Below are 27,741 nucleotides of genomic sequence, written 5' to 3'. Positions count from 1 at the left end.
TTTAGTTGTCCTTAGAGTGCAAAATGTAATTTAATGATTAAAGAAAAGAGTTGGAACGGCAATTGTTTGAACTACCTTAAAGTTTCTATAGGGAAATGTTTAGTTATTAAGTTCTGTTTGAACCAAAGATCTCGTGATTTTACTGGCATTCAATTGATGGGAAACTGCTGATGTTGATCCTACACTGCTGTCACATTGTGTTAAAGAAACCACCCTTCAAGGACTTATGCCAAGTCATATGTTATGGGAAGTGGAGCACACAGTACAGTAAAGAAAAGCATATGACTTATTGCTACATTACACAGGACATTCCCATACCCCAGTGATTTTGCAATAAGACGTGTGAGTGGTCTTTTGTGGTTTCACGCTTGAAATAAAAGCACATGATGGCACTGCACGCAGATCATGAACAAGTGATTACACTAAAAAGAGAACTGACTTGTTATGACTATGACGAAACTCTCAGTGTGTCAGATCTGGACAGCTGGTATTACACTTCATCTATCACAGCATGTCAATACTTAGTGATTATGTTTAGCTGTCTCACCTACAAGTACTGTGTGCCCAGCAAGCACACCTTTTCTATTGTCCACGCTGACTGTGATTGGCTGATGGGCTAAGAGGCTGAGGTGTTGCAGCAAATAGCACAGCTTGTGGGCCGGTCCATTCTGCAGCTCGAGGGAGGTTAATGAGTGAAGCCACTGGGCTATCAGCCAAACATGAGCAGCAACGCTAAGGCTCCCACAATGAGCCTGACTGTATTACCACTGAGCTCTGTCTAATTATACACTCCCAGCGAGGGAGAGAGTGACAGAGAGCATGTTAGGCAGGGGAAAGAAAAAGTTATTAAATGTTGCTGTGTGTCAAAGAGACTTACTGAGGGGATGACTGTAGACTGAAGTTATAACAGTGAGATATATACAAGGTGTGTGCTAGCAAGGAGATAGAAAGAGAGAAGGAGAGAGAGAGGGAAGGAGGGGGTTGGAGAGATCAAGCAAGAGAGAGACAGAGAGCACACTCACTCAGAGAGAGAGAGAGAGAGCAAAGAGGCGTTTAGAAAGTGAGAAGGAGGAGAGGCAGGAATAGGATGAAGGGAGGGAAGGCTGAGCAGTAGAGAGGAGGAAGAGACTCGCAGTGTCAAAACTGGATATTCCTACGTGCCTGCTGCCGCCTGATCCAATGAGTAAACTCTCTGATACCTGCTACGCAAAGGCACCCGGCAAGGTATGTGACCACACTGCTTCCTCCTCTGAGTGCGCGCGTGTGTGTATGAGAGAGAGAGCACAGGTGTGTTGGCAACTTCAAGTGACAGGATAAACAGACTGGGCTGTGTGATTCGATTGCCCCGAAAAAACTGGTTCATGAGTTACAGTAGGTGCATGTATTCTGAGAGTAAGCTAATCTGATTATAGCTAGAAAATGTGTTTCAATTGTTTGTGTGTGCGTGCATGTGAATGAGCATGCTGTACAGACTCATGTAAGTCAGCACCTATGTGTGTGGGTGTTTGTGTGCGTGGAAGAGAATAACAGAGAGCGTGTGAACAAGAGGGAGAGTGTGACTGATCCAGAGAGGAGTGTGTGAGAAAGATGGAGTCAGACAGAGTGAGAGAGGTGGAGGTTCATCACTCAGCCTCAGACGGCAGATCAGGGCTTTCAGAATTAGAGCAGTGGGCTTAAATAGCCTTGGTCCAGAGATAGCAAGGGGGCCCTCGAGGAGCCCACTTAAATTGGGAGGGATGGGTATAATATTGGTGAGGGTGGGGTTAGCCCATGTGGGGGAAAATTTAGGAAGGGAATGATGGAGGAGGAGTAGAGGGGGAAAAGATTTGCAGATGTTGGGGACAAGTCTAGGAAAGAGCTCATGCAATCAAAGGCAGGTGCATTAGGCATCTGTGATCTAAGTTCCTATTCAAGCAGTGTAAGAGATGCTTTATAATTATTCACTGGAAGAACTTATAAAGTCCCTTTTATTTTTTTTAATTAACTTCAAAAGTCTACTTAGTCAAAGACTTCGATTTTTTCTGTTTCTGTGTTTTCCTCTTGAAAGCACAGAACATGTGAGCCAGTTTGTAGTTCCATTATTAACTGCTCCCTCCTCATTTCTTTCCCATTCGAGATAGAGATAGAGGGAGACTCATACTCCACCAGTGTGCACAGTTATCATTTCTGTGTATCTATTTCTGCTACATCAAGCACTGTCCTTCTGTTGTGGTGACATCCCATATGCTGCATAAAGGAACATTTCACAGGTTCAAACAATTCTCAGCTACAGATGTGATTGAAGGGAAGCATATAACATTTGTCCCTATCGACTTAATTTACTTACTTCAATTATGAGGGTGATTTGCTGGAGTGTACAGGAAGTCTTATGTCTCAGTGTGATTGCTTTGAGAGATGCTTGTTTCTGAAAGGAACGTGAGTTTCATCTACAAGGTGCAATCGTTGCTTTGAATTTGTCATTTGCAATTTGAAGCAGGGATCCTCTGGTGTATCAGTGCAGGTTCATGCCAGAGCAGGGCTCTAGTTGTAAATGGGTGTTTTCAAAACCCAGATCTCCCGTGTTTATTTTGTGTTATTTGCAACTTAACAAGTCAAAGCCTACGGCTCTATGATATACTCCAGTGTACAGAGATGTGCCCTTATGAATGATGTAAAGGCAAACTGAATGTAGCGATGGTTCTATATATATTTTGGGAAAGAGAAATACAACTTTTCTCTGTGGGCTGAATTAGAAATACAACATGTTCTCCCATGCCATGTTTCTTAGAGTACTGTCACCATGTAGAGGAGAACAGGCCTCTTGTGGGAGAAGGTTGAGTGGCTGCTGGCCCTTTAAGAGGTCTATTTTTACAGGGGCACACTCATGCATGGAGCGAGGCGCACAGACGAGGCAGTGGCACACGGAGACTGTATCTGTGCTGCCTCACTTCTGTGACTCCAAACAGCACATCCTGCAGGACCATAACCTTGTGACTGAGTGACTGTGAGAGAGTCATAAAACTTGTGCAGTCCACAGAGGAGCGCGTGTTCTTTTAACACAAGCTCAAACACGAAAATCATCAAAACTGGAAGTTACAAGGTTTTCACCCAACAGGGAGACTCAACCCTTTTTTTTCCTCCGAGTGGATCTCTCTGAAGTCTAAAAGTGATAATGAGTGGGAGCTTGCAATAAAGACACCCTTATGCACACTGTACACAAATGTGCCAACATTCCCACATACTTGTTTTGATATGCAGATAGCTATGAAAGAAATCTGAAAACATTCATGCCCCCTTCTTACAAACACATAATACACTTTAGTTTACTTAACACCCACACACTCCTCGAAAGAAACCACAAAAGTGAGTACATTTCAGAACATTTCAACACAAACGCACATCCGTGCACTTAGAGGTGCGCATAGTGCTATACACCCACATAAAAAAGAAAAAAAAGAAAAAAATTACTTATACATCCTCAATATCTGGACCCAAAATAATCTTCTCCTTATGCAATCTGCATGTTATATAATGCATGGCCTGTCATTATCACAGCGCTCCTTCACGCCCTGCTGTGCCTCTCCACCTACAGCACCACGCAGACAGGCAGACACACACACACACACACACACCCTGCACCTTGTGTTAACAGTCATATACTCTACTCTAGCACTCCCACCCACGTTGAGTGTATGCTCTCAAACAGCTACCCAGATGAGTGAGAGGGAAAGACGGAGAGGAAGACATAGAGTGGGTGGGGTAAGGAGACTGAAAGTGAAAGGCACAAAAAGGGAAAACTTACAGAATGAAGTGTAAATTCATGCAGAGACATGATTAAAGAAATCATATGTTGCTCATATATACGAGTCACTTTTAAGGCTGAATTTAAAAGGGGAAAATCCTGTCTTGAACACAGTGAAGCGCATCGTGGATGCAGTATTTTAGCAAGTGTCTGAGTTTACCTAACTCCACGTAACCTCATTTATGCGTTCATTTTCTTTTTAATTTTGTTTAACAAGTTTCTTTTCAGGAACTTAGAAGGCAAGAAAACATTCAGGCACGATGTGTGAGGAATATTCACTCTCATTGTCACTCCAAGTCACACCTATTGGCATACAAAGGCTTGCGTGTCTTTGCCAGTCTTGCATGTCCTCTCAAGGAATGGACAGGGAGTCACCTTAGTGCTGTCCTACTATAAACTCATACAGCGTCTAATTTAGGAGGCATAGAGAAAAGAGAAGCTGCGACATTAGGTAATTATTCTGTGAACTTTATTTCATTATGAAGTAGTTCTTCATTTGTGCCATTTTTAGTCAGTCAAAGGGACTTGCATGTCTGCTGTTCCAAGATCAGCACTCCCACAATTGGAATGGTATGAGAATTGGCTTGGGGGCTCAGCAGAGGAGCCAGGAGTGTGTGATGAATAATCCCAAACACAGGCAAGTGTTTGAATACAGTTGACACTGTGCCAGACTGCTTTAAGGTGACAGCACACCTGTTGATCAGTGTGTCCTAAGAGATGAAGGTGCAGGGAGTGGCATTTCATCGATGAATCTCCATTTGAATCTGCTTATTTTTTATGTTAACTGAAGATATGTATATGCTTATAAACCAGTGTATGTGTGTGGTCAAAAGCAAACTCACATATTTAATCTGCCGGTTATCCAAGTCTGTTCTTGCTCTTTGTATATATACAGATCGTTTTCCTTGGCCTTGACATGCTAACCCTTGTGTATGATCAAGCAGTATGTTCTCCTACTCCTCCACACTTCATCTACAATAGGGGTCAGTGACCTTTCAACCGGGCCACCCACCACTAACACCCACAGTTTTTTAGCCAAGCCTGCCGTTCTGCCTGTTGAAGCCCGTGCAAGTAAAATTGCTCCCTCAGACAGACCCGGTGTGCACAAACAATAGAATGCACAGTATTGGCTTTGGTGTCACTGTACTGAAGGTGTAACATCTGATACATCCTGTATCAATAGTGACCTTAAACCCTATCCGAAAGTGGGATGTATATTACCTTTTCTATCCGAGCACTCTTCCTACTCATTTCATCTCTTTTTCCCCCCCCTTTGGTCTTGGAGAATATTAAAATAAGTCATCAAAGCATCTTTCACTAATTTAATTTATCTTCTTTTTATTAGCAGACATCAAATTGATGGGTGATAAAGGTTCTCTCTCAAGTGGATTTGGGACTTTCCTTGTATTCATTTTGAAACGAAGCATTAAGCCCACTCAATCATATTTCGATATAATTTGCAGCACCCTCTATAACAAACTGAATAAGCATGTGTTGAGTAAATGACTGTGACCGTGTGTGGCTGGTTGGCAGATTTGGTGTGGGAGGGGTTGTACAGCAATAGCAATAATGGCAGTGTATAGCAATGTTGCCTTGAATACCAGCAGTGATAAAGGTACTCTAGACAGTATATGTGAAGCCAGTCTAGACAGTCTCTCTGAAAATGAATGGCACTTAAGCTACCAACAGGAGACCTGGCCATGCTCTCTCCATGGAGATGTCATCACTATGTTTGCTTACAGCTTGCTGACATTTTTGCTGCTAAACCAGACAACCAACAGAAACCCAGTTTGAGTGGCAGTCGCCAGGGGACAATGCCAAAAACAACAAAACTTTGGAATGAAAAGTAATCCCCCTCCTCTTCAGCCACACACACGCACACACACAGACACTTGTCCTCTCCCTTTCAAGCTCTTTTCACCCCATCAGACTTCATCACCCTCCCTTTGGCTTTCCCCTATTCTCCCGCCTCCACCCCACTCGTAAGCTGATGATTTCATAGCGTGAGAGTACGGCTTGCATGAAGGGCTCTGAGTCGGGTTAATCATGTCACTAATTCACAAATTCCAAAACTCTGACTGTTCTACCTGTGAGAGAATGTACATAAGAAGTTGGAGATCTAAGTTAAAAGAAAAAGGAGCCTGTGAGGCCCATGATGGAAAATACCAAAGCATGACTGTGCATCTGCAATGCGTGACATCACTGCTATTGCATAAGAATTGTTTTCATCTGACAAACACTAGTCAGTTGGTGTTTGTTTTGTGTGTTTTTATATCTTTGTGAACTATTTGATGCCTAGAAATTGAAACCAAACTAAGTACTTGGTGGTTGAAAGCATATGTGGTGTAGATGCTACATTATAGGCAAATGATCACACTGAGACAATGGAAAAATGCAAAAATGAAACTTCCATCAGCAGACGCTTTAAATGTCAATGAATGACAATTGCATGACACCCGCCCCAGAGAATGTCAGCCACAAGATTTGCAGAATACCTGTCAAGTTGTTTCACGCTGACCCATGTGTGCACACTTGTATGTGAAGTGCACACTGAAGTATTTACAGAAGTAAAGAGAGACAGACAGCAGCAGGCCGCCACGGTCAAAGAAAGAAGAGCATGAGGTGGAGAATTTTTTGCTTCTGCTGACTGGCTGACCTGCATGTAATTAGTCAAGTCATATTTTTAACTGATATTGCGTAAAAGCCAGCTTAAGGAGCAATAGCTGCCCTATTTATACCCTAGGGGCTAATGGCCTGTACCACTACATAGGGGGATTTCCTCCCAGAACTATACTAAGCCTGCCTTAGGCCGTACCAGTTAGGATTCACAGGGATTAACTCAGCAATACATTACAGACTTCACATTGTAGTCTGCCATACTCTCCTCCTATTAACTCTGCTCTTGCAATCTTCAGCAGTTATATTTTCAGTTGTCATGTTTAGGAGTTTATATGTGATGTTTATTTTTGATGGACTGTTGATCTTATTCATACTAAAACAAAATAGCAATATATTTATTACTTTAAAATATGAGGTGTACACAGCTGTCATAAGTGAACAAAGAATCAGTCTTATGACTCTTTGCATGCACGTTTTTGTGTACATGGAGCCTGCCGTGTGTGTGTGTATTTGTGTATGTGTGTGTAGGGGTGTTAATAGTAACTCCTGAGCCATAATCTGATCTTCATTATGATGAACCTGCTGCGGGCAGGGCTGCTGGCTCATCCTGCTGAAGAATGGGTCAGTGCCCTGAAGGCTGACCTGGCGTTTTGCCCAACAAGCCCATATCACCGTGTCCTTTTATCAGCTTAGCCTGGCTTTTTGTAGAGTAATCCGCTGCACAAAGCTAGTAGTACTCCCCCCCCACAACCCATCCCTCCCATCCCACACCTCAACCTTACTCTACCACCACAGCTCATCCTAATAAATGAGAAAATTATAATGAATGAGAATGTTTGCTAACTTGTCTACAAATTAATCAAGACGCTTGACCCCTACACCAAAGGGGATCCAGTGGATCAGTTGTGATGTGATGGTGCGGTTTTAATCCATTAAAAACCATCCCATTGTCTGTCCAGTGCTTGACTTAAAGGGAATGGGAATGGTGGGTGCAAATCAAAACAAAGTTTATATAAATATAAAGTCTCTCTCTCTCTCTCTCTCTCTCTCTCTCTCACCCCCCCCCCCCCCCCACACACACACACACATCTTCTTCTCTTGTCTCCTCTTCTCTTCCCTTTGTTCCGATCTGTTACATTCAGCAACAAATTTCTGCTGCATCAGACGTCCATCATAGATCTTCTACCCAGCCTGAAACGTGATCGGATACTTAATACAAGGCTACACATGAGGATGAGGGCGGGGTGGGGGTTGGTTGGGGGTGGGGAACCCCCACACTAAATGTCACTTTCTTAAAAGAAATTTAAAAAAAAGTAAAATGTCCCATGCTCTCTAAATCCTCAACTGTAGAGGTCTTTAACCCTTCATGGTAGTTTACACTCCTGCTACGGTTTGTTGGATGTAGTCTGACTCATCTGACCTTTCTCGTCTTGGCCTGACCCCGTGTGTGTGTGTGTGTAGGTGTGTGTGTGTGAGATGGACAGATTAAATAGTGCAAAGCTAGAGAGGGAGACAAGCAGAAACAGAAGAGACTGAGGAAGAGTACACCAAACGCCTTAGTGCTATCATAGTACCATAAATGATTAACACGCAGTGTGTGTTTGTTGTGTTAATATTTGTATATATACGTTTGAATTTGCTTGAATTTCAAAGCGTGCTACATAAGTAGAAGACAACAGTCATTTCTATACCTCTGTCATAGTAAATACCCAGTGATGAACCCAGTCCTAGTTCCTTCTCTTTCACTATGACTGGGCTATTACGTGTAAATGTCTATCAAATACTGAATAGTGTTTCATATAAAAGCTGACTGTGTTCATATGATTTTATTTACACCTCAACATTTAAATTATTTCCTATTATTTTCTTTTCCTATAAAATTATTTTCTTTTTTTTTTGTTTTGTTTTTTTCCCTTTCCAATGTGAAAGTATTGCATCTGCTAACTGACCTGGCTTTGTTGATTTTAGTTTAAAATCTTTTATTTAAGCAGCAAGTTATCTTGCATAATCATCCAATTTATTGAAATAAAAAATAAAAAATACATGAAATAAAGGTACAGTAAATCAGCCATTGTTTTAGAAATTGGTTGCTTTTGTGTATTTTTCAAAGTTGAAATTTTCAAAACTATTCGTTCAGCCTCCACATCTCGTCTCGTCACATCAGAAAGGCAATTTGTCACTCTTTTAACTGATTAGAAGGGCCTTGGCACACCCTTGTAAATCATTATTTACAACTGCCTGCTGCTTGCTATCTTGTCAGTCACTTACATATGTCACTTATATGTAATATGGTATGTGTAATTATTAGCAACATATAGTAGTACTAGTAAAGTATAATGAATAAGTCTTAATATGCAAAATAATTGAACCAGTTTTCAAAATCTGTGAGACTTATTTTCCATACATTTATCTTTGCTACACATACAAGAAATACCACACTCTTCTACGGTACTGACTAGCACAAAGGAAAGATATATTTAAAAAATGTAAAAATAAGTGGAAATGTTCGTGCAGTGCTTTATGGTAAATTACAGAGCGATTTTTATACGCCTTCTGTCATCTCTGTCTGTCGGGCTACAGCCTCTCATCCAAATCACAACAGATACGTCCCCTTGCAATGCATTGCCGAAAAAAACCAAATCTTTTGGAATGTGTTATCCTGCCTCTGCAGGCATCTGCCACGATGTTTTTTTTTCTTCTTCTTCTTTGTGATATGCAGTGCCATAAAACCGTTTCATCTTTTTTCTTTTCTTTCTTTTCTATTGCAATGATTGGCCAACAAGTTACAGTGCAAGCGGTAAAGGCGTAAGTGCGAATCCATTCCAGTCAATCTCCCACATACAGTAATGTGTAACTTTGCACTGTTGAAAGTGATACACCATAGAAAAAAAGTGCATCTTTAATTATTGCTCTAGATCAGAAAAAAGTGCAAATGCACAGCTACATTTAAGTTTCTTTTTTGTAAACAGCGATACAGGGACTTGTGATTCAGATTTTATGTCCATGTCCATCACCATAAATATAGTTTTGCAAGATAAACTATGGATTTTGAGTATTTCTTCACAGCTCTTGTTACAATTGCTTCGAGAAGTGCTCCTGCTGTCTTAAAAATGGGTTGGAAAGAAATGCAAGACAAGTGAGAAACAATTATAAAGTAAACATAGCGTAATACAGCTTTTTTTTAACAACTGCAAATTATGTTCTGTTTGTGAACTACCTTTGTTCCTACTATACTTGGTATATTTTATCTTTATTCATTATGGCCTAGTGGAGCAGTCTACCTAATAAAAAAAATCTAATTACCTTCAAAATATTTTTTTCAATTTTATTTTTTAATGTAAAATTTAGTTTCATTTAAAGTCCTAATATATGCCGTGTTGTTCTTAATCTGCACCGCCTCATGAATTTACCTACAGTCTCTTGTGATACGATTGTGATACTCAAATAACCCACATAAATTTAACAATTGCTTTAGCAGACAGCACTCATGCCCACACAACCTCGATGCACATCATTTTCACTTTGAAAAAAAATACAAGTAATGTTTTCTAAATGTCAGAGGAGATGCACTTGGCAGTTGTTGCCTGACTCTGAGATTGTTTTAATGTGGCCTTTAGGCTGATTTTTGAACACACACCTACTTGTCTGATTAGCTTTCCATTTCTTTGAAGATGAGAAGTTAGACAAGATTAACTTCTGATGTGCTGTTGGTGGGTACAAATGGTTTGCTTATAGAACTGTAAAGGAACATAAAGATTTCTTTTTTTCACTTAACCATGAATAATGATTTGATTGCTTCATTAAATCCTTTTTTCTCTTGTGCTCCACTTTATGTTCTTGTTTCTGAATCGCAATTTTGTGCTGATAATTAACATAAGCTTGTTTGAGATGAGGTTTGGCCCTGTTTCTTTGACGAGAATCAGACAGGGTTATTTGCATAGTATTGCGTTTTCAGTGCAGGGCCTGTTTAATATTTTTCAGAAGGCTTTATCACTGACAGGTTTTTGATTTCTCGCTGTGAATGAAATACACTGCTCACGCCGATACAGTCCTAATAAGCCATACCCGCTATACCAACACACTTCACTTGTATCGACTGAATCACTGAAGCAAATCATTCAGAGCTCTCCTGCAGTGCTCCTGTTAGCGTACGAGCTTGAGTATGAGTGTGTGTGTGTGTGTGTGTGTGTGTGTGTGTGTGTGTGTGTGTGTACATATGAAGTCAAATCAAATGTATTCATAAAAGCTCTTTGAACAAGCAGGTTCGCCATAAAGTGCTTTGATGAGAACAAAGGACACAAATTCAGATGAAACTACAGATAAACAAAAAAGAACAAGTATTGTGTGTGTGTGTCTGTGTGTGTATTTGTGTGTGCGCGCTTGATGGATGTGAGGTTTAGTTTTGAGTCAGAGGCAGCAGCAAAAGCCTAAGTCTGAGAGTGTGTGTAGGATGAGCCTCCTACCACGTCCCTCCCTGTCTCTCAACAGTCTCTGCCTCCCCTTTATCCCTCCCTTACTTTAATGTGGCAGCATGTCTTCTGAAATATGTTCACACATATAGATGAATGATTTTCATTACTGATTTATTTTATTTTATTTTATGCATTTAAGATTGGGTGAGCAGTATATAATCTATATGGGCTGCATCCTCGATTGTGTGTGCATATATATATTTATATAAGTGTACACACACATATATAAATATAAATATGTATACAATGTATACATATATGTGTATGCGTGTGTGTGTGTATATAAGTGTATGCATGTTTGTATCCCTCACAGTGATTAAAGCAAGTGGGCGGCAGCAGCAACTGGTCTGCCTGTGTGGCTCTGCATAGCAGACATGTTTCTCACTGCTAGATATTACTCATTTCCTCAGCCCTTTGCACACACAAGCATATACACACTCACTTGACACACACGTACTCACATACACAACAGACACAGAGACGGATAGCAGGCTCTCAGTTTTTTCCCTCAGTTTGGTGGGCTCGCTGGTGCTATTTCATGCGTACAGAGATCAGAGGCAGTGTGTAGCTGGAAGCTGCTGATATCTGCGGGTGTTGTAACTGGCTGTAGTGCTTTGGAGAAGCAGTGTAGCACAGTAAGGAGCCGAGGAGTGGGTTGACCCTCTGGGAGGACTACAATATGAATGACTGCCAACTCCGGGATGTCTGCTTAGCCTGCTGTAAGGTCAGTGTGACATCAAGTCACAATAACTTGCAACCCCATCAACTTGTCTGTCTTCTCCTTGGATAAGAGCACCTATTACATGTGTTTTTGTTGCAGTTAGAATGATGGAACTATTGTTTGATGTTTTTTTTATTTAAAAAAAAAAAAAAATAGGCGAAATATCAAAGTAGGCAAAAGTAGCAACCAAAATTTAGCAGTTCTGTTTTTCTGATGTTGGACATTACTCCTGAGTAATGTGTGAAGAGAAAAGGCGGGACGAGGAAGAGCACTGCAAATGTACATGTCAAATTTTGAAGTTGTTCAGAAGTTGAAAATGTAAGCATTTTGCATTTCAATGTAATAAAAAGAACATTTATGGATTATTTTATAAGTTGTAGTGAAAATAAGACACACTTGCATTTATTAATTGCATATATTGTTACAAAGCCATGCAAAAAACTGAGGAATCCCTAATTGGAAGGAACATGTAACATCATTATGGCTTTGATCGGACGCTTTTGATATATTTAAATGTTACAACAACAGTAGCTCCAGCTAAATTCCAACTCTCTGTGTGCATGTCTGCACAGTGTAGGAGTATTCTGTTAGAACCTGACATTTCTCTGCAAACTCCTCCACATGTACAATTGTGTTCTTTGTTTTCTTGTACTTTTTTTTGGCAAGTTTATATTCGGTCTATTTTGACAACCTTTTTCATAATGACTGTCAAGATGGCGAGAGTATAAGAGTCATTTGAGGACAAAAGCTGAAGCCAATTTTTTTTATTATTATAATTTAAGACATCTGGATTCTAGACAAGTGCTTGTTTAATGAAATTCTGCTATAGAAAAAAAAACCCATAAGAAAACCTTTGAATACTTTGTTGATGTTGATGTTTGTTTTTAGGTTTATTTTATTGCTTTCTAAAAAGGCTTTTTTGGCATATTGAAGAAATCAATAAAACTTTAAGTCAATGAATTTAACAAATTATTGTGAACATAAATATTAACAGCTCAGATGAACGCACATTGAAAATGTCTGTAGATTACGTAACGTCCGATTAAGGCCCCATATCCAGAATATATATTTTTTGAAACACAAGGCCTTTTTTTAGCCCCCAGCTTTCAGCATAACTTAAAAGAAGTCACTTAACATTGACCCTCATCATCTGCTTCATCTACTAACCTAATTATTGTGCATTATAAACATTTACGAATTTTCTTCACCTTTCTTGCCGGCATCGGGGACGAAAGAAAGCCCCTCCTCTCACTGCCCAATTTTCAGTTTTCAACTCAGATGCACAAACAGCTTGCTCCACTCTAACACTTATTCTGTTTTTGGACCAAGTCACTTGATGAGCAACAGTGTTCCCGCCTCTCTATGGAGTATCCCTATCTAACCTCTCTAACCAGCTGGATGTGTGAGTGTGTGTGGATACAGTTGCCATGGTGACAGTGTGGCGGATGGTGAGACGGCAGGGAGTCGGTAGGCAGTTGAGACAGACTTGCGGGTGAGTGCGGGGCTGGTGCGGCGGGAACAACGATGGCGGTGGCGGCGGAGGGAACAGCTGGATTCGGAGCGTGGCAGCCATCATTTCAAAAGAGCTCATTTAAAGCATTTGGAGAAGAATTGAAGGAGCTCCCCCGCACTTCTCACTGAATGAAACAAGGCTGCAAAATCTCTGACACATTTGAGGACTCAAACACAAACACACACGCACACAAAGACCTAAACAAATAAACACATTCACATATTTTTCCAGGGAAAAAAGAAAAATAACACATGCACGCAAACAAACATCGCATACGTGCGTGCAGGGACGCAAAGAGACGCGCATTTTTTCCCCTGCATTCCCTGCTGTGACACATAATTAATATGCAAAGACATACACCCTGTATCCACAACAACTGGTGGTAATATCAACAGTGCTTCTGTCAGCTTTGGGTGGGTGGTGACCAGCTTTGCCTTTCACTGGGGGAGTAAGTACAGCTGCCTGAGGGGAGTATTTGTGTCTGTTGCTGTCCATGTGCTTGTCTCAGAGAGAAGGGTTGGAGGGGTGTTAGTAGTAAGGCTTATATAGAATAAAGAGAGCACCCGAGGGTGTCGAGGGGGTGGTTCATGAAAGTGGTACAAAAACGTATCTGCATATTCCAATCATCCCCTGAGAGTCAGAGATGAAAACTCTCCTGCTGTGAGTGCTCTACGTGTGTGTTTTTGCGCACTCATACACATACATACTGCACTGCCTCTGAACTTCACTGGCTGCAAAATGTATTTTTAGCCCACATGTGGGAGTAATGTGTTTGAATGAATCGAGTAAGTTGGGTGGTTTCAGTCCCACCGCACTGCAAAGGTAATGACTAATTAGCTACAGCAATCAGAAAAGCTTGGAGTTTCTAACCTCTTTAAAGTAGTTTGGAAGAGGGAGTCACCAACTGATTTCTCTCCATCTGCCTGATACAGCAGAATGTTTGTTTGTATGTCTGACCAGACTGACAGCTAAGTCTTAACTACAACTGATGCCAGGACCTAACAGACTGTTCCTCTTCAGTGTTCACACTTAATCTCTCTTACTTCTGTCTCGGTCCCCTCCCTCAAGTTTACCCACCTATCTCTGTTTTCTGTCCTCTTTTATCCTCTCTGTAGGTGAGTGGTGCTTCAGCACAAGAGAATCCACAGTGATCTGACAGTGATGCTGTGTGTCAGCTTTCCCCTCTGTCTGCACCCCTCTTTCTCCCGTGAGGCCCATGTGACCTAGCCTACACCCATAAACAGGGGGCCCCCACTGCCGCTGGAGCCCACCCATGAATCCCAGCCCTGACCGCGGCAAAGAGTGCCTCCCTCCGAAGAAGAGGGAGTCTCGCCAAGGATCAGCAGAACACCACATCCCCCTGGATGAGTTTAAACCCCCTGTACCTCTGCGCAGTCGGTCCAGTATAGGGAGAGGAGAAGCCAGTGAAAGGGACCGTGTCCAGGCAAATCCGAACCCGCATCTCCTACATACTCCTCCACCCCTTCCTGCTCCAATACCAGGCCTCCCTGTGCCCATACCATGGACCCTAAGCTATTCACCCACTGTTTCTCTTCCGCTCTTCACAGGGCAGGTCAGCGAAAGGAGGGGCTCAGGATCACCCGCTTGGAGAGATGATCCTCTTTCCTCATCCCTGCCCCATCACTCCAGGTGGCTCAGAGGGGAGGTTCCCCTTTCTCTGCCACCTTCTCCATCATCCTCCTCTACTTCATCCTTTAAGACTCCCTTCCCAGCCAGTCCCAGAGAGATGTGGTCCTATATTAACAGCGGTCGGCGGGACTATAGCTCCTCTCTCTTTTCCCCATCATACCTGTTTGGCCACCACCCTCTCTACTCCCAAGAACCAAGCTTAGTTGAAGTGAGACCCAGGTACTTGGGAAAGCGGCCCAATGGCCTGGATGGGTCGGGCAGCAGGACTGCCTCAGCCTCCAGGCCTCTGCTCACGGGAGACTATGGGAATGATAGCAGCAGAGCCCAGCTTGATATTAGTCCACACAGCTCCCATGCCAATGGTGGACGGCGACAGCAGGAGGATCTAACAACACGTATCCATTCTGGAGGGCCATTTTTGTCAGACTCTCAAGCTCAGGGGGCCGCTGAGCCACATTCCTCACTGCAGGATAGACATCTGCCTGGAATAGTTAAGACCAGCTCCAATTTGCTTTCTCTCAGTCCCCATCCTCTTGGACCAGACTCCAGGGCAAGTAGAGGGGGACTATTGGATCACCTAGGGGCCACACCAGCTGAAACCCAAATCATCTACTCCTTGGGATCGGCATGTCCCTCCAGCCCTCAGGCTCAAACCTATCCACTCTACAGCTCCTCAGGAACAAGTCTTTACAGCCTGCACAGGGAGCCAGGCCCCAGACAGCACAACTATAGGAACTCACCACACTCACCACTGGGTCTACCTAACAGCCATGACAGGCCACAAAGAGACCAGGACAGAGACCAAGAAAGAGACAAAGTCACACAAAGGGAGAGGGAGCGCAGTACAGATAAAGAAAAACAGAAGCAATCACAGTATGACAAAGACCAAGAAAGAGACAGTGAGCGTGAGAGACGACGGGACAGAGAAAGAGACAGAGGGAGAGATTTGTCTCCTTCCCATCATCACCCATCTCCCCCTGCACTCCTACCTCACTTCACCAAGGGTTCTTTGATTGAGCTAGCCAGCGGGCGACTGAAGCGGGTGGAGGAGCTGAGGACTGAGGACTTCCTGAGGAGTGCAGATAGCTCCCCAGAATTCCACCTCAGCACCTGCACCGTCCTGCAGATTTCCCCCAGTAGTACACAAGGCTTCAGTCACCTGCATGTCCATCTCACAGACCGCAACACTCAGGTCAGCTTTGCTGAATTGAATTTCTCTCTCTCTCTCTCTACACACACACACGCGCACACACACACACACACACACACACACACACACACACACACACACACACACACACACACATTGATAGATATAAATCCTCAAGTAGATAGCCAAAATATTAAAGGACAAACTTAGTGATTATTCATAGTGTAGGTTGCTAATTCTTTGATATTCCCCGGTCAAAAGCTGCATTTTATAGGTTGGTTTAATTCTTTACACATTTCGCTAAACACCAACGTGTCACTGTATTGATAATAAGTGCCAGACATGCACTGTCTTTTCTTTGAGTTTATAACAATGTTGTGGTTTTGTGTAGGAGTTACTGAAGGTCTTGGTGGAGTATCCGTTCTTTGTGCAAGACAGAGGCTGGTCTTCTTGCTGTCCCCAGAGAACCACACAGCTGTACAGCCTGCCCTGCCGCCAGCTCACAGAGGGTGATGTCTGCTTGGCCCTCACCCCCACCCCGACCCATCGGACACACACTCGTACCAGCTCCAGGACCCATCGCACGCAACTACCCTCGAGGGCTGCAGCAGAATCCAGCAGTTCGCACAGGGAGGAGATGCCACCACCACCTCCTCCTCCCCCTCTGCCTCAACACCCACACCCAACCGTGCCGGCCCCTCCAAGCGCTCTGGCCCGAGAGCCCTTGGCTAAGGACCAGCAGCGCCCACGCAAACGGCGCTGGTCTGCCCCAGACACCCTTCCCTCAACCAGAACTGATGAAAGCCTCCTGGATTTACCTCATGGCTCCAAGCTAATGAAGTGGCAGTAGAACTCTGCACATGCATACTTACACATACACAGGCGCACATACACACCCTCCTTGTCTCTGTTGCACCAACCAAGACAAACAATGGAGAGACCTCAAGGCAGGGTTGCAGGGAAGGAAATTTAAAAAATACATATATATATATAAACAACTGAAAACACAGTTTGCAGGTGTCCATACTGCTGCCCAAATGATAGTCAACTCTATTAAGGCCCCTTCCTCCACCATTCTTTCCTTTCATTACCCTTTTTCCTTTCCTTTCCTTTCACCTTTTTCCCTTTCCTTTCCTTTCCTTTCCATCCCTCATATTTAACTTAGCACAGCCCTGAAAGGAGCAGCAGCTGAAGATTCTCTGGATGGCTGCTTACAAACACTGATGACATTTAGTGAGACAATCAAGCACTTGTGTGTTCACTCTGTTTTTGTAATGGTTGTTGTCCCCCACACCTACTTACCGAAAGTGTTTGCTGCAGGGTATTTTCAATCAGTGTTATGAAAGTTAATGCTACTGAAGAATTGCAGATATACATGAACAAAAATTGACTATATATATATTGCATTACAGGTGTTATATACAGTAAATATGCTAAACAGATTTAATGCAATCTCTCCGTCAATTTTGCAATGCATTTTTCTTTTCTTTTTCTTCTTCTTTTCTTGCTTCTGAGCCGATGCCTACGGGTCGGCCTGGGCAGGCAAGGTGAATGTACGAGCAACTCTTAGCCTTTTTTATTCTCATCACTGGGAGTCATTTCAAACGGTTGTTCGTCAAGGCATTACTCTCCAATATGTTCTTAACATTATCTCTGAGAAAGGGAGAACACTAATGAAAACTGCGTAACAGACAATCCCACCCACACAGACAGGTCTGTGCCACATCGCCTCGACACTCATGGTGTTTTTCCATTAAAAACTGAATGATGGAAAGAGTAAAAAAGTGCAGTATGGCTGAAGAGTAATGGTGCTAATAACACGTTGGAACATGATGCTTTGTGAATACTCTTGACCCCTGTGTACTGTACGCTTTTGTTCCCATCTCATTTTTTATGTACTGTATATGTTTGAAGGCAGGGAAAATGATGAAAGTATTTTAAACTCAGATACGGGTATTCTCTGATTCAGCACACTCTCTCACTTTAGTTTGTGGTTTTTTTTTATTTTCAAAAATTTGATTTTTCTTTTTAAATGTTATAGCTACAAAAAATGTATATTTTTAAAAATTGTGAATGTTATATGATGTTGGCTAGAAATAAAGGAAAAAAAAGCTTTATAGATTTATTTACAAGTGTCACTTTATTCATGCCATTTGTTGTAAAGCATTATGAATTTAAATTACTTAGCAGTACTACTCTAAATATATGAGATCAATATTGGATACATGATAAAGATTTAATGTTACAGTATTTTCAAAGCACATTTTATTGGGTTAAACAATATGTTTGCAGAGCACTTGGTAACACTTTACAGTCAACAAAAGGTAGAAATAAAAAGCAAATTACTTTGATGCATTACAAACAGGTCAGTGTTGCAATGATATGTTTCTTAAACACATCTCCATCTCTGCTGACAACACTGTAATGCTCTGCGGGTGTCTTTACAGGGAAGAAACACACCTTCAGTAATCCACTTGTACACTGTCCAAGCCTACCCTGAAGCACGGTAGCTTTCCTCATCCTCCTACATCTTCTCTCCCGCTGTGTTGGAGGTGATGGTCAGAGGCTTCTCTTCAGTTTCTGCCAAATTGAACCTCTGCAATAGCTCCACTGCAAACAAGGGAACCACCTGACCAACAGGACATTGTGATACACAATTAATATGCTTATGGGGACCTCTGCTGGTTGACATTACTATTGCTGCACGGCGAGCTTTCATGTTCCAAAGTCCTGATTTGACTTTGGAAGGCAAAAGGCTTTTCAGCTTGACATAAAATTTAGTTAATATTTACCAGGTGGGGTATTTTAAAAACATACAAGGTGATGACAGCCAATCAGATGCACTGTCACATATCACTGAACTGTAAAAGGAACATAGATTGGATTGGACTGGTATTTATATAGAGTAGCACTTTTTCACTATGAGTCTCATTCATCCAGTGCTTTTATCTAACATTTATGCTCTGATGGATGCACTGGGGGTAACTTGGTGTTTGATACCTTGACCAAGGATGATTCAACACATGGACAGGAGGAGCCATTTGACCACCATTTTAACTCGTAGCGTAGAAGATTTATAGAATATGAATCTTAATTTGAAACTGAAAACCGTTTTTTAATTAAATCACCTGTTTTTATGAGCAAATCAAATAAAAATTAAAAAAAAGGATATTTGATATTTTATTTACAACCAGATGCTAAACAGTGACAATGTGTAAGTAAATCTGTAAAGTTTTTCCACCCACCTGAGCCATGATCAGCTTCTTGGTTTTAGGTACATTGGGGTCTGGATATTCCTCTCCAAAGCAGAGCTCAATCTCATAAGAGGGTGTAGGCCCCCTCCCCTGTAGACAGTTCTGGAGACCTGCGCAGATGATAATTGGTATATTCAGATTGATGTGTTTGCATGGAGGAAAGATTTGTGATGTATGCATGAGCTGCCTTACCATTGAGAAATGTGGGTATATCAAGCAGTTTGAAGGTTTTTTCTCGCTCCAGTTTGTTGGGTTTGTCGGTGTGTTGGGCCATGGGGCCGTTCCAGTACACTCTGCCCTGGCAGAATCTCTTGATAAACACTCCATCTGGGGCCACCCATAATAGAACACCTCTTTCCAGGTGACAAAGAAGGCGATTCATTGCTTCAGCCATAGTGGGTGGCTGGCATACAGAGCCCGGGGAAGGGAAAGAAAGCTGTTGGGCAGTGCAGGGTCCGTAAATCTTCTCATTTCCCAAAGGAACATGTCCCTGGAGGATAAAACACCCATCTGGACTCCTGGTGGTCACTTTCGTCACTATCTGGCCCTGATACACCAACATCACCTGCATACGGAAGTCTTTAAGATAAGAATAAGAATCAGAATACTTTATTAATCCCAGAGGAAATTCTGTGGTCACAGTTGCTCCAAGAAAGCCATAACAATAACTAGAGTAAACTAAATAATACAACAAATTACAGGGTTACAAAATATAACAAAATAGTTCTATTTTAAAAAATACACACAAAAGATAGTATGTGTTCCAGACCATATGCTGAAAAAGCCAACAACACGTTCACCTGTCTGTGCATAATCCTAAAAATGCTCTTACCTGATATAGCAAGTGTAGGAAAGAAGGCTATAGGTGCAGGGGCCGGGTTTTGATGTTTTTCCACTAACTCACAGTACATGTGCTCCCTCATCAGGTTTTCTAAAGCAGAAAAAACACACATAAAACGACGTTGCTGCTTTTACTTTTAAGCTGAGTAAAATTCTGAGAAGTAAGGGTTGGCATATCAAACCATCTGATTGCAACAGACATTTTTCCCATGTCAACAAACAGTTTGACATAAGAGTGACTATCTTACCAATCCAGTTTGACCAAAAATAAAGAAAAAACAGTTTGACAGCAATCTAACTAACAGTTGTTGATCAACTTCACTGACAAAAAGAAATATGAGACTCCTTTTGGCACTACAAAAAAAAAACTGTTCAAAATGGAATTTAATTCTGTCTAAAGAAGTTTAGAGAATGACTGATTTATGGAGCTTCGTCTTTTTTTTGCAGCCAGCAGGAACCCCTTCAGCAAAAATATAACTGTGTAAACAGCATCAGCATCCCAATGTAAGCCAGCTTCTCACCCAAATCATATGTTTACCCAATCGGCATCTCACAAACCATTTGGGAACACAGAAAAGGGCCAATATGGGGCCCTGGACAACGTATCACTGCAGTCAACTCGTATATAGGAAAATGAACAAGCACTCAAATAGCTCAAAGGTGACCAAATACCATAACAATCTCATGCCCACGTGTGAAACCAAGCAGGGATAAATGCACACTTTTACAAAAAATGTTTGATCTTTGTGGTCATGATTATCCTTAATGGTTCTATAGTGATGTACCAGTTTGTGTATGTAAGTCTTACCTGTTAATATTTTTTCTTCTTTGTCTCCTTGAAAGGATTCTTCTTTATTTGGGGGCTACAAAAAAAGAAACCGAGGTTAGATAAACATTGCATGAGGCTTATAAGTAACATTTTTAACATAACAGCAAAAGCTTCTTATTGGAGGTGCACACTGTTGTGTACCGTGGTGAACACATACACATTTAAAGGGGACTTTTTTTTACATTTTTATCTATTTATATTCATGGATGTTTCTTATATTAAGTTGACCAGCATATGCAGTAGTCATCAGGTTTCAGATTGCTCTAAATTCTTGGTTTCAGACAGTTTGACTGCTCTGTATTATGTCAGTGAAACCAGATATTTCACTGACTTATCTCAAGCACACAGTTCTGGCTTTGAGCAAAGAACACCTACATGTGTTCTTCACACCTTCTGTTTATGAGGGACAACCAAGCAGAAGAAAGTTCACATACAAGGAGATAAGATAAAACAGCTTGCAGAGATAAATTGAGTATCTGTACCAACACCCCGGATTAATTAAATGAGGATTATTTTAAACTCGTAATCATGCAAAGAATATAAATGGAAAGATCCAAAATAGCGTAATCGATAACTCTTTAAACTCCGTTCAAAACTCGATTGCAATGAAGTGCCAACAAGAAATAATAGAAGTAATATTCCCATTTAAAAGTAAAGTGATGTTTTCTTCATTTCTTTAGGATTATTACAGTGTGTCCACTGCATAATCCACTATCAGATATTTTGTTAATCCAGGGATTACTGGCTGTATGGGTTAGTTTACCAATTTGTCCAGATAAGCGGGGCTCCTTGGAGACCTCTTGGCATGGTGCATCACTTGATCCTTTATTTGAATAGACTCTGAGAAGAGCAACAAGTAGATAAAGTTAGCACAAATAAAATACTCACATATACTGTACTATATAGTTAAAGCAATACCCTTTAAAGTAAAGATAATTTTTATTTTTAAAAAAAGCTCAAAAACTGTAGATAGATCAAAGATATATATAAGAAACTCTTACACTCAGTTTTTACCTGCTGGCCTGGATTGGCTGTTATCATGTTGGATGCGATAGACCTTGTATGGCTCCGTGATATCTAGCTGGTTGCGTTCAGGGACTTCCTGGAAGTCTGTGCTTTTGTTAAGTGCACAGCGTAGACGAGTCTTCCACATGGTGGGATCAGCTCTGTCCCTGCCCTCCCTATATTTGCCCTTGTACACAGCCCAAGCCTGAATACAAAGATTAAAATATGAGACAATCTATGTTTAGAAGTAGTCGCATGAAAGAAAACTGAATGTAACTCTAAACTTCAACATATTTAAAGCATGTTTTGATGCACTTCATCATCTGCAAGTGTCTGATTAATCTTCTTTTCTATCATTAAATTATTAAAAGTGTGAATTCATCAAACCATCATTGAGGAAAAATTGAAATGAATTGCTTTAGAAAAAGATAACAAGTAGGGATATTTTCAAATAGCAGTTTTAGACTTTTGGGTTTATTATTTCATAAATATGCTTAAAATACTTAAAACCTTCCTTTTTGACAAAGAATATAGTTAGGACTGGATCAGGGGACTCTGAATCCTCCCTTAGTTGCATTGCAATAAGTCTAGGCTACTGGGAGCTTCCCATGATGCACGATTTTTCTTTTTCACTCACCTTTTTTACTCTCTATGTGTTAATACACCACTCTGCAATTAATCATGAGTTATTATTAACCTCTGGCATTCTTCCACAGCGCATCTTTCCGATCTTCTTCCCCTGATCCCCAACCCATCGCAGCAGATGGCTATCGCTCCCTTAACCGGGGTAAGCTGGAGGTTTCTTCCTGTTGAAAGGATGTTTTTCCTTTCCACTGTTGCCAGAGCTCTTGCTCATAGGAGGGCTTGGATTGTTGCGATTTTCTCTCTCTCTTTAACTTACAATATAAAGCACCTTGAGGCAACTGCTGTTGTGATTTGGTGCTATATAAATAAATTTGAGTTGACTTGCATTAATAAAGTGATAAACCAAACATCTATTGAAACAGATATAAAATAATTATTTATGTGCTATAAATACGTAAATAAAAATATATTGTTTACCACATACTTTCAGATGAATAAATCCAGTGAAGTCATCGTTATCTTATATAGTCTAGTTATTATAGCTTTGTATTAATATTGTTTTTTCTTTTTCATTATGTTTTCAGCTTTTGCTTTTAAATCTGTTCAGTTTCATTTTGCTTCCAAAGCTGAGTTTCAGTTTTTAATTTTTGAAAATTGTGAGTTTTTGTTTACTTTGTGTTACAAACACTATTAGTTTATTGAGATTTTAACATGGATATTTTGTATTACAAAATGGTTCAACACAAACTTTTACTGAATATTTGTATTTTAGTGAGAAACTAGGTTTCGTTTCTTGGTTTTTTCTCTTTCTTGAAAATGATGTTTTAATTTTATTCAGTGATTTTTTTATTGTTATTTCCAGTTATTTATTTTATACCTAGTTCTAGTTTATATAACCTTAGTCCATATCGCCTCTGTTCAGTCAAACTTGGCTGCCTCCTAGTGACCAGTAAAAACCACTTTGCTGTGTTGGCCAGGCCTAATAGTGGCCTGGCCAACACAGCAAAGTAACGGATTTTATCAGTAGACTAATTTTCTCTCTCACATAGTTAAAGTTAAATAAATAAAAAAATAATAATTAAAAAACCACTTCCTAACAAAGACTTGCAGTTCATTAATGCGACCATCTGCAACCGTCCAACAATCTGGCGAAAAATAAACACCCTCCACTTCTAATGTTCACTGAAATGAATCTTTTCTTATTTCCTTTGCATCTGCTATGGTTTAAGTTCTTATGACAATAAACCAGTGCAGGAAATAAGGGTATCGTCCAGATTACTTCAACGCAATGGCAAATTGGGATCCGATTATTTATGCAGTTTAAAACACCCCCAAACAGTATTTTCGGCAAATTTTACGTTTACATTTTTGGAAAATAAAAGTTTAGAAAATGTTGACCTTGAACAACGCCGCATCTTCCGTCTGTTTGTAGTCCTTCTTGGCTGCGTGCTTCCACGGTATCCTGAACATAGTTTTGTTCTCATCCTCCCAGCAAAGTCCTTCATATTCCCCACTCTCTATCTGGACTATGAGCCACTCTTTCAGGTGCAACTTAGCCCCGTCATCCATCTTCAGAACATACTGTGTCTTAGAAGAACAAAATTCCACTTTCAAATGTCAGAGACATGTGCACAGTTGACCCAGCACAGTTTAATCACGTTCCCACCTTGCAAACTGGAAAAATACCAGTATTTTTTATCTCGCTGCCGTCCGAGCTTCTTATGTGATGTTAAGTACGGCACAATAGACCAAAAACAGACTAAAAGTTTATCAATTTAACACAAACGGATCTCACCGCAAGCTTAAATGAAGAAGTCGCAACTAAAATTAAGTGGGCTCTTGGAAGCGAAAGCGAAAGCTTTAACTCATTTGATACTTTCGGTTTCCCCCCTCGCTTGCAGAGCTGCCACGAAGGTAGATTCGTTTCAAAGGAAGGTGATTGAAAGAGAGTGAATTCACTGTGCCACGCGGACGGCATTCAGGAAAAAACTTAAATGTAAAACTGTAAAAATGTAAAACCGCTTTTTGAAGTCAATTTGTAGTCACCGTTCAAAATAAACTATTTAAATATGCTTTTGATCACAAAACTCCAACCAAGGACACATTATTGTGTAAAAACAGCTAACTAGAACCAGAAAACTACTAAAAAAAGTTTACAGGTGTTCATTAATTAGCTGGGAGAATCTGAATGAGCACTTGTGTAGAACCGAGTCTAAATGGGGAATGAACACAGACACAGCTGTGTCTTTCATGGTTTTGAAACACATTACATTGGAAATACACTCCAACCTTACTCATAACCGCCCATGAAGCCCAGTCGGACCTCTAAGCCTTCCTTTTATCCCTATAAAAAGTCGCCACAATGTGACTGTATAAACAGATTTAGGTCCTCACAACATGAGTAATAACCGCCCACACACACACACACACACACACACACACACACACACACACACACACACACACACACACACAGACAGATACTAACAAACACTTGTACCCGTCATACCGAAACGTTCTTGTGAAAATGAAAGCATGTGGGCGTAAGGATTTTTTTTTTTTCTTTTCACCAGAAGCTCCTCCTCTATTATGTGGGTTTAATGCTCCTTACTTAAGACCGATATTATTTCACATCGGGTAACGACACTGAGTGGGCGGAGACTAAAAATTCAAAGTTCACTTGGATGAAAGGTGAGGTGCGTAGGTGTTTTAAAGAAGACTTTTGGCACCGTTTTGCAAACGCACTGTTTAGTTTGCCCAGCAGGGGGCACTGTAAACCTTGGTTAGTGCCTGTTCCGACAACGTGAACTTCGAGTGAACCTGATCAACCAAACGATTGTGCCATAATAAATTAATATGACTATGGTCTATAAAGATGGGTATATGAAAAGCAGTTATAATGCCTAGAGCTAAGACACTAAAGTGCTATCAGTAAGAGGATCTAATCTGTTGTGGATCATTTGTGGACTTATGATCTTGGTGAGATTTAATTCACAAGAATTTGTTCATAGGATGGGAGCGAAGCAGGATTAAAAGTGTCACATTTTTATGTTAAAAAAAGTTCAGCACAATACTTCCCCTTTGTAAGAGCAGATATGAAGTGCAGTGTTGTAGAAGTGGCTCTGAAACCATGTGATGATGTGACCTTGACACAGAATGTCTTCCGAGGAATGATATGAGCTGTTTATTAACTAATATATATATATAATTCAGGATCATGGCAAGACAGGACAGTTTGAAAATTGGTTGACAGTTATTAAGCTAAGCATAGCAGAGGGGAGGGGGGTAACACTTACCTGCCACTTCATTAGGTATACATGTTCAGTTGGATCTAAGTGCATTTCAGCATTAAGTTCAGCTGAAGTTCAAAATAAGCAGCAGAATGAGGAAGAAAGGTAAGTTACCTGTCTTATGGCATTGTTGGTGGTGCCAGACAGGCTGGTTTGAGTATTTCAGTAACTGCTGATCTGCTGGGATTTTCCCCCATACAGTCATCCCCTTGAGTTACAAAAAATGGTTTAAAATATGTGAAAATACCCAGTCACGAAAAGTTCTTTGTGTGAAAATACATCAGAAGAGGATGGGCAATCTTTGAAGAGGACGGGCTACAGCAGAAGATCACACTGGGCAGCTAAGAACAGGAAACTGATTTTAGTTGTCTGAGAAGATGGGGAAAAAACATTGCTTAGGGGATATTTTCTTAGCACACGGTGGACCCGTATTTCCAAGTGAGCATCATTTAAACAACATAGCCTACCGGAGTATTGTGGTTGACCATGTCCATACCTTTAGAATGAACCCCTATGGCTGCTTCCAGCTGAACACATTATGCCTCCAGTTACAAAGCTCTAGTTATGTCAAACTGGTTTAGTAAACATGAAAATGAGATCACAGATACTCTGGAAAAAAAGCCCTCCACAGCCACTGGATCCCAGTCAATAGAGTACCTTGGGCATAGGCTGGAACAGGAGATTCACATTAAATCTGCATCAAATATGAGATGCTTTCATGCCAGTATGGACTAAAATCTCTGCGGAATGTTTCCAGCACCTTACTCTGAAAGTCAAATCGGGTCCAACCCAGAACTAGCAAGATGTACCTAAGTGTTTGTTCAGATTTCCACATCAAAGGGGTAACACCAAGACAAATGGAGACATTAACATGATATCAATTGGCAATATATGAGGGCATGCAGCTTTTAAAAACATGTAGTAAATCTTAATCAAACTTGTGCTGATAATATAGCTCCTAACACTCTCCTTACTGGTATGTGTCTGACAGGAAAACAGCCAGAAGTCTGTCTCATTCTGACCATCTCTGCAGGAACTGACCCTTGATGATAATTGCACCAAGAGGAAGCCAATCCAGCACAGCAAGTTAGTATTTGTAGTTATACATACTTTATGAATTTTAGAATTTTTACTTGTCAACACAAATTCACAATTTTACAGAATATTTCTCACAGATGAAATATCGGAATTATAAGCTGAAATTTCCAGACTGTCCAGCCTTCAGCAGGTAGTTATGTGAACACACAAAAGCTACCTCAACCATCCCATAATACAGTTATCCAGCCAGATTACTACTGGGGTTATAACAATCACCTTACACTTCTTTAAAGTACCCAGCACTTAACCAAGTGTGCAGAAGTTCCACTCAGCTGTTTTTAACAATTTTCCTCCACTCATTCAGGTGTGCAGGGAATTGCACATAACGTAACTCTTTATTTGTTTTCATCAGCCCTTTCAGTAAAAGTTCTCAATATACTGTAAGAGCTCCAATGCTTTGGAAACAGAAACTGCTGTGTAGTTAAATGAACAGCTGTCCTAATGAATCTGAATCTGAAATCTGAAAACAAAAGCTCGTGTCACGGATCGCATCGTTTAAATGTAAAAGTCGGTGCAGCGTGCTTGACACCGATGCGCACAAGCGTCCTGCATTTTCCCCAAATCCGCTGTCAGCAACCACTGCAAAATATTTACACGTAAACCCAGAGTGCTTTGTACTTGAATGCATGTGGGAGCATCGACGCACACTCACCGACAGAAAACAACCCACATCCACCTCATATACGTAAACCACAGACACAGGCATGCAAACCCACACACACGTAGTAACTAAGCCTGAGAAATTCTTAGTTTGCTTTTGAATGTGGAAAAAACTTCTTACAGATCTCAGGTCAGCAGGTGAAGGGTAAGGCTACAATCCGAGCAAATATTTGTGCAGGAACGTGTAAGACAGTTCAATACCAGCGTGTGTCCTCCTCAGACTTGGACACAGTTCTGCTCTCCGTCCAGATTAAACAATAAATCTCAAAGTGGC

General features: G+C 41.0%; 2 protein-coding genes across 4 annotated transcripts; one reads left to right on the top strand and one right to left on the bottom strand.

Moving 5' to 3' along the window:
• Window positions 1-330: 330 nt before the first annotated feature.
• zmp:0000000926 (ataxin-1-like) lies at window positions 331-18,023 on the top strand. 3 transcript variants are annotated; one of them, XM_040007768.1, is made up of 3 exons: window positions 331-1,224; window positions 14,222-15,948; window positions 16,298-18,023. In XM_040007768.1, the coding sequence occupies exons 2-3, from the start codon at window positions 14,380-14,382 to the stop codon at window positions 16,754-16,756; spliced, it is 2,028 nt and encodes a 675-aa protein (XP_039863702.1). In that variant the 5' UTR covers window positions 331-1,224; window positions 14,222-14,379; the 3' UTR covers window positions 16,757-18,023. The 3 variants fall into 3 exon arrangements, with proteins under 3 accessions (XP_039863702.1, XP_039863705.1, XP_039863704.1); XM_040007771.1 differs by lacking the exon at window positions 331-1,224 and adding an exon at window positions 11,055-11,591; XM_040007770.1 differs by lacking the exon at window positions 331-1,224 and adding an exon at window positions 11,055-11,596.
• An 11-nt stretch (window positions 18,024-18,034) lies between these two features.
• irf10 (interferon regulatory factor 10) lies at window positions 18,035-24,382 on the bottom strand. The gene is made up of 8 exons (XM_040007773.1): window positions 23,818-24,382; window positions 21,844-22,039; window positions 21,593-21,669; window positions 20,809-20,863; window positions 19,993-20,091; window positions 19,353-19,739; window positions 19,152-19,270; window positions 18,035-18,535 (listed from the first exon to the last, which is right to left on the bottom strand). Exons 1-8 carry the CDS (start codon window positions 23,986-23,988, stop codon window positions 18,431-18,433), a joined length of 1,209 nt encoding a protein of 402 aa, XP_039863707.1. The 5' UTR covers window positions 23,989-24,382; the 3' UTR covers window positions 18,035-18,430.
• Window positions 24,383-27,741: the final 3,359 nt, after the last annotated feature.

The sequence above is a fragment of the Simochromis diagramma genome, unplaced genomic scaffold, assembly GCF_900408965.1.
Source record: "Simochromis diagramma unplaced genomic scaffold, fSimDia1.1 OVJJ01000545.1, whole genome shotgun sequence".
In the NCBI taxonomy this organism is placed as follows: Eukaryota; Metazoa; Chordata; class Actinopteri; order Cichliformes; family Cichlidae; genus Simochromis; species Simochromis diagramma.
This window is presented reverse-complemented; position numbering and strand designations above follow the sequence as displayed.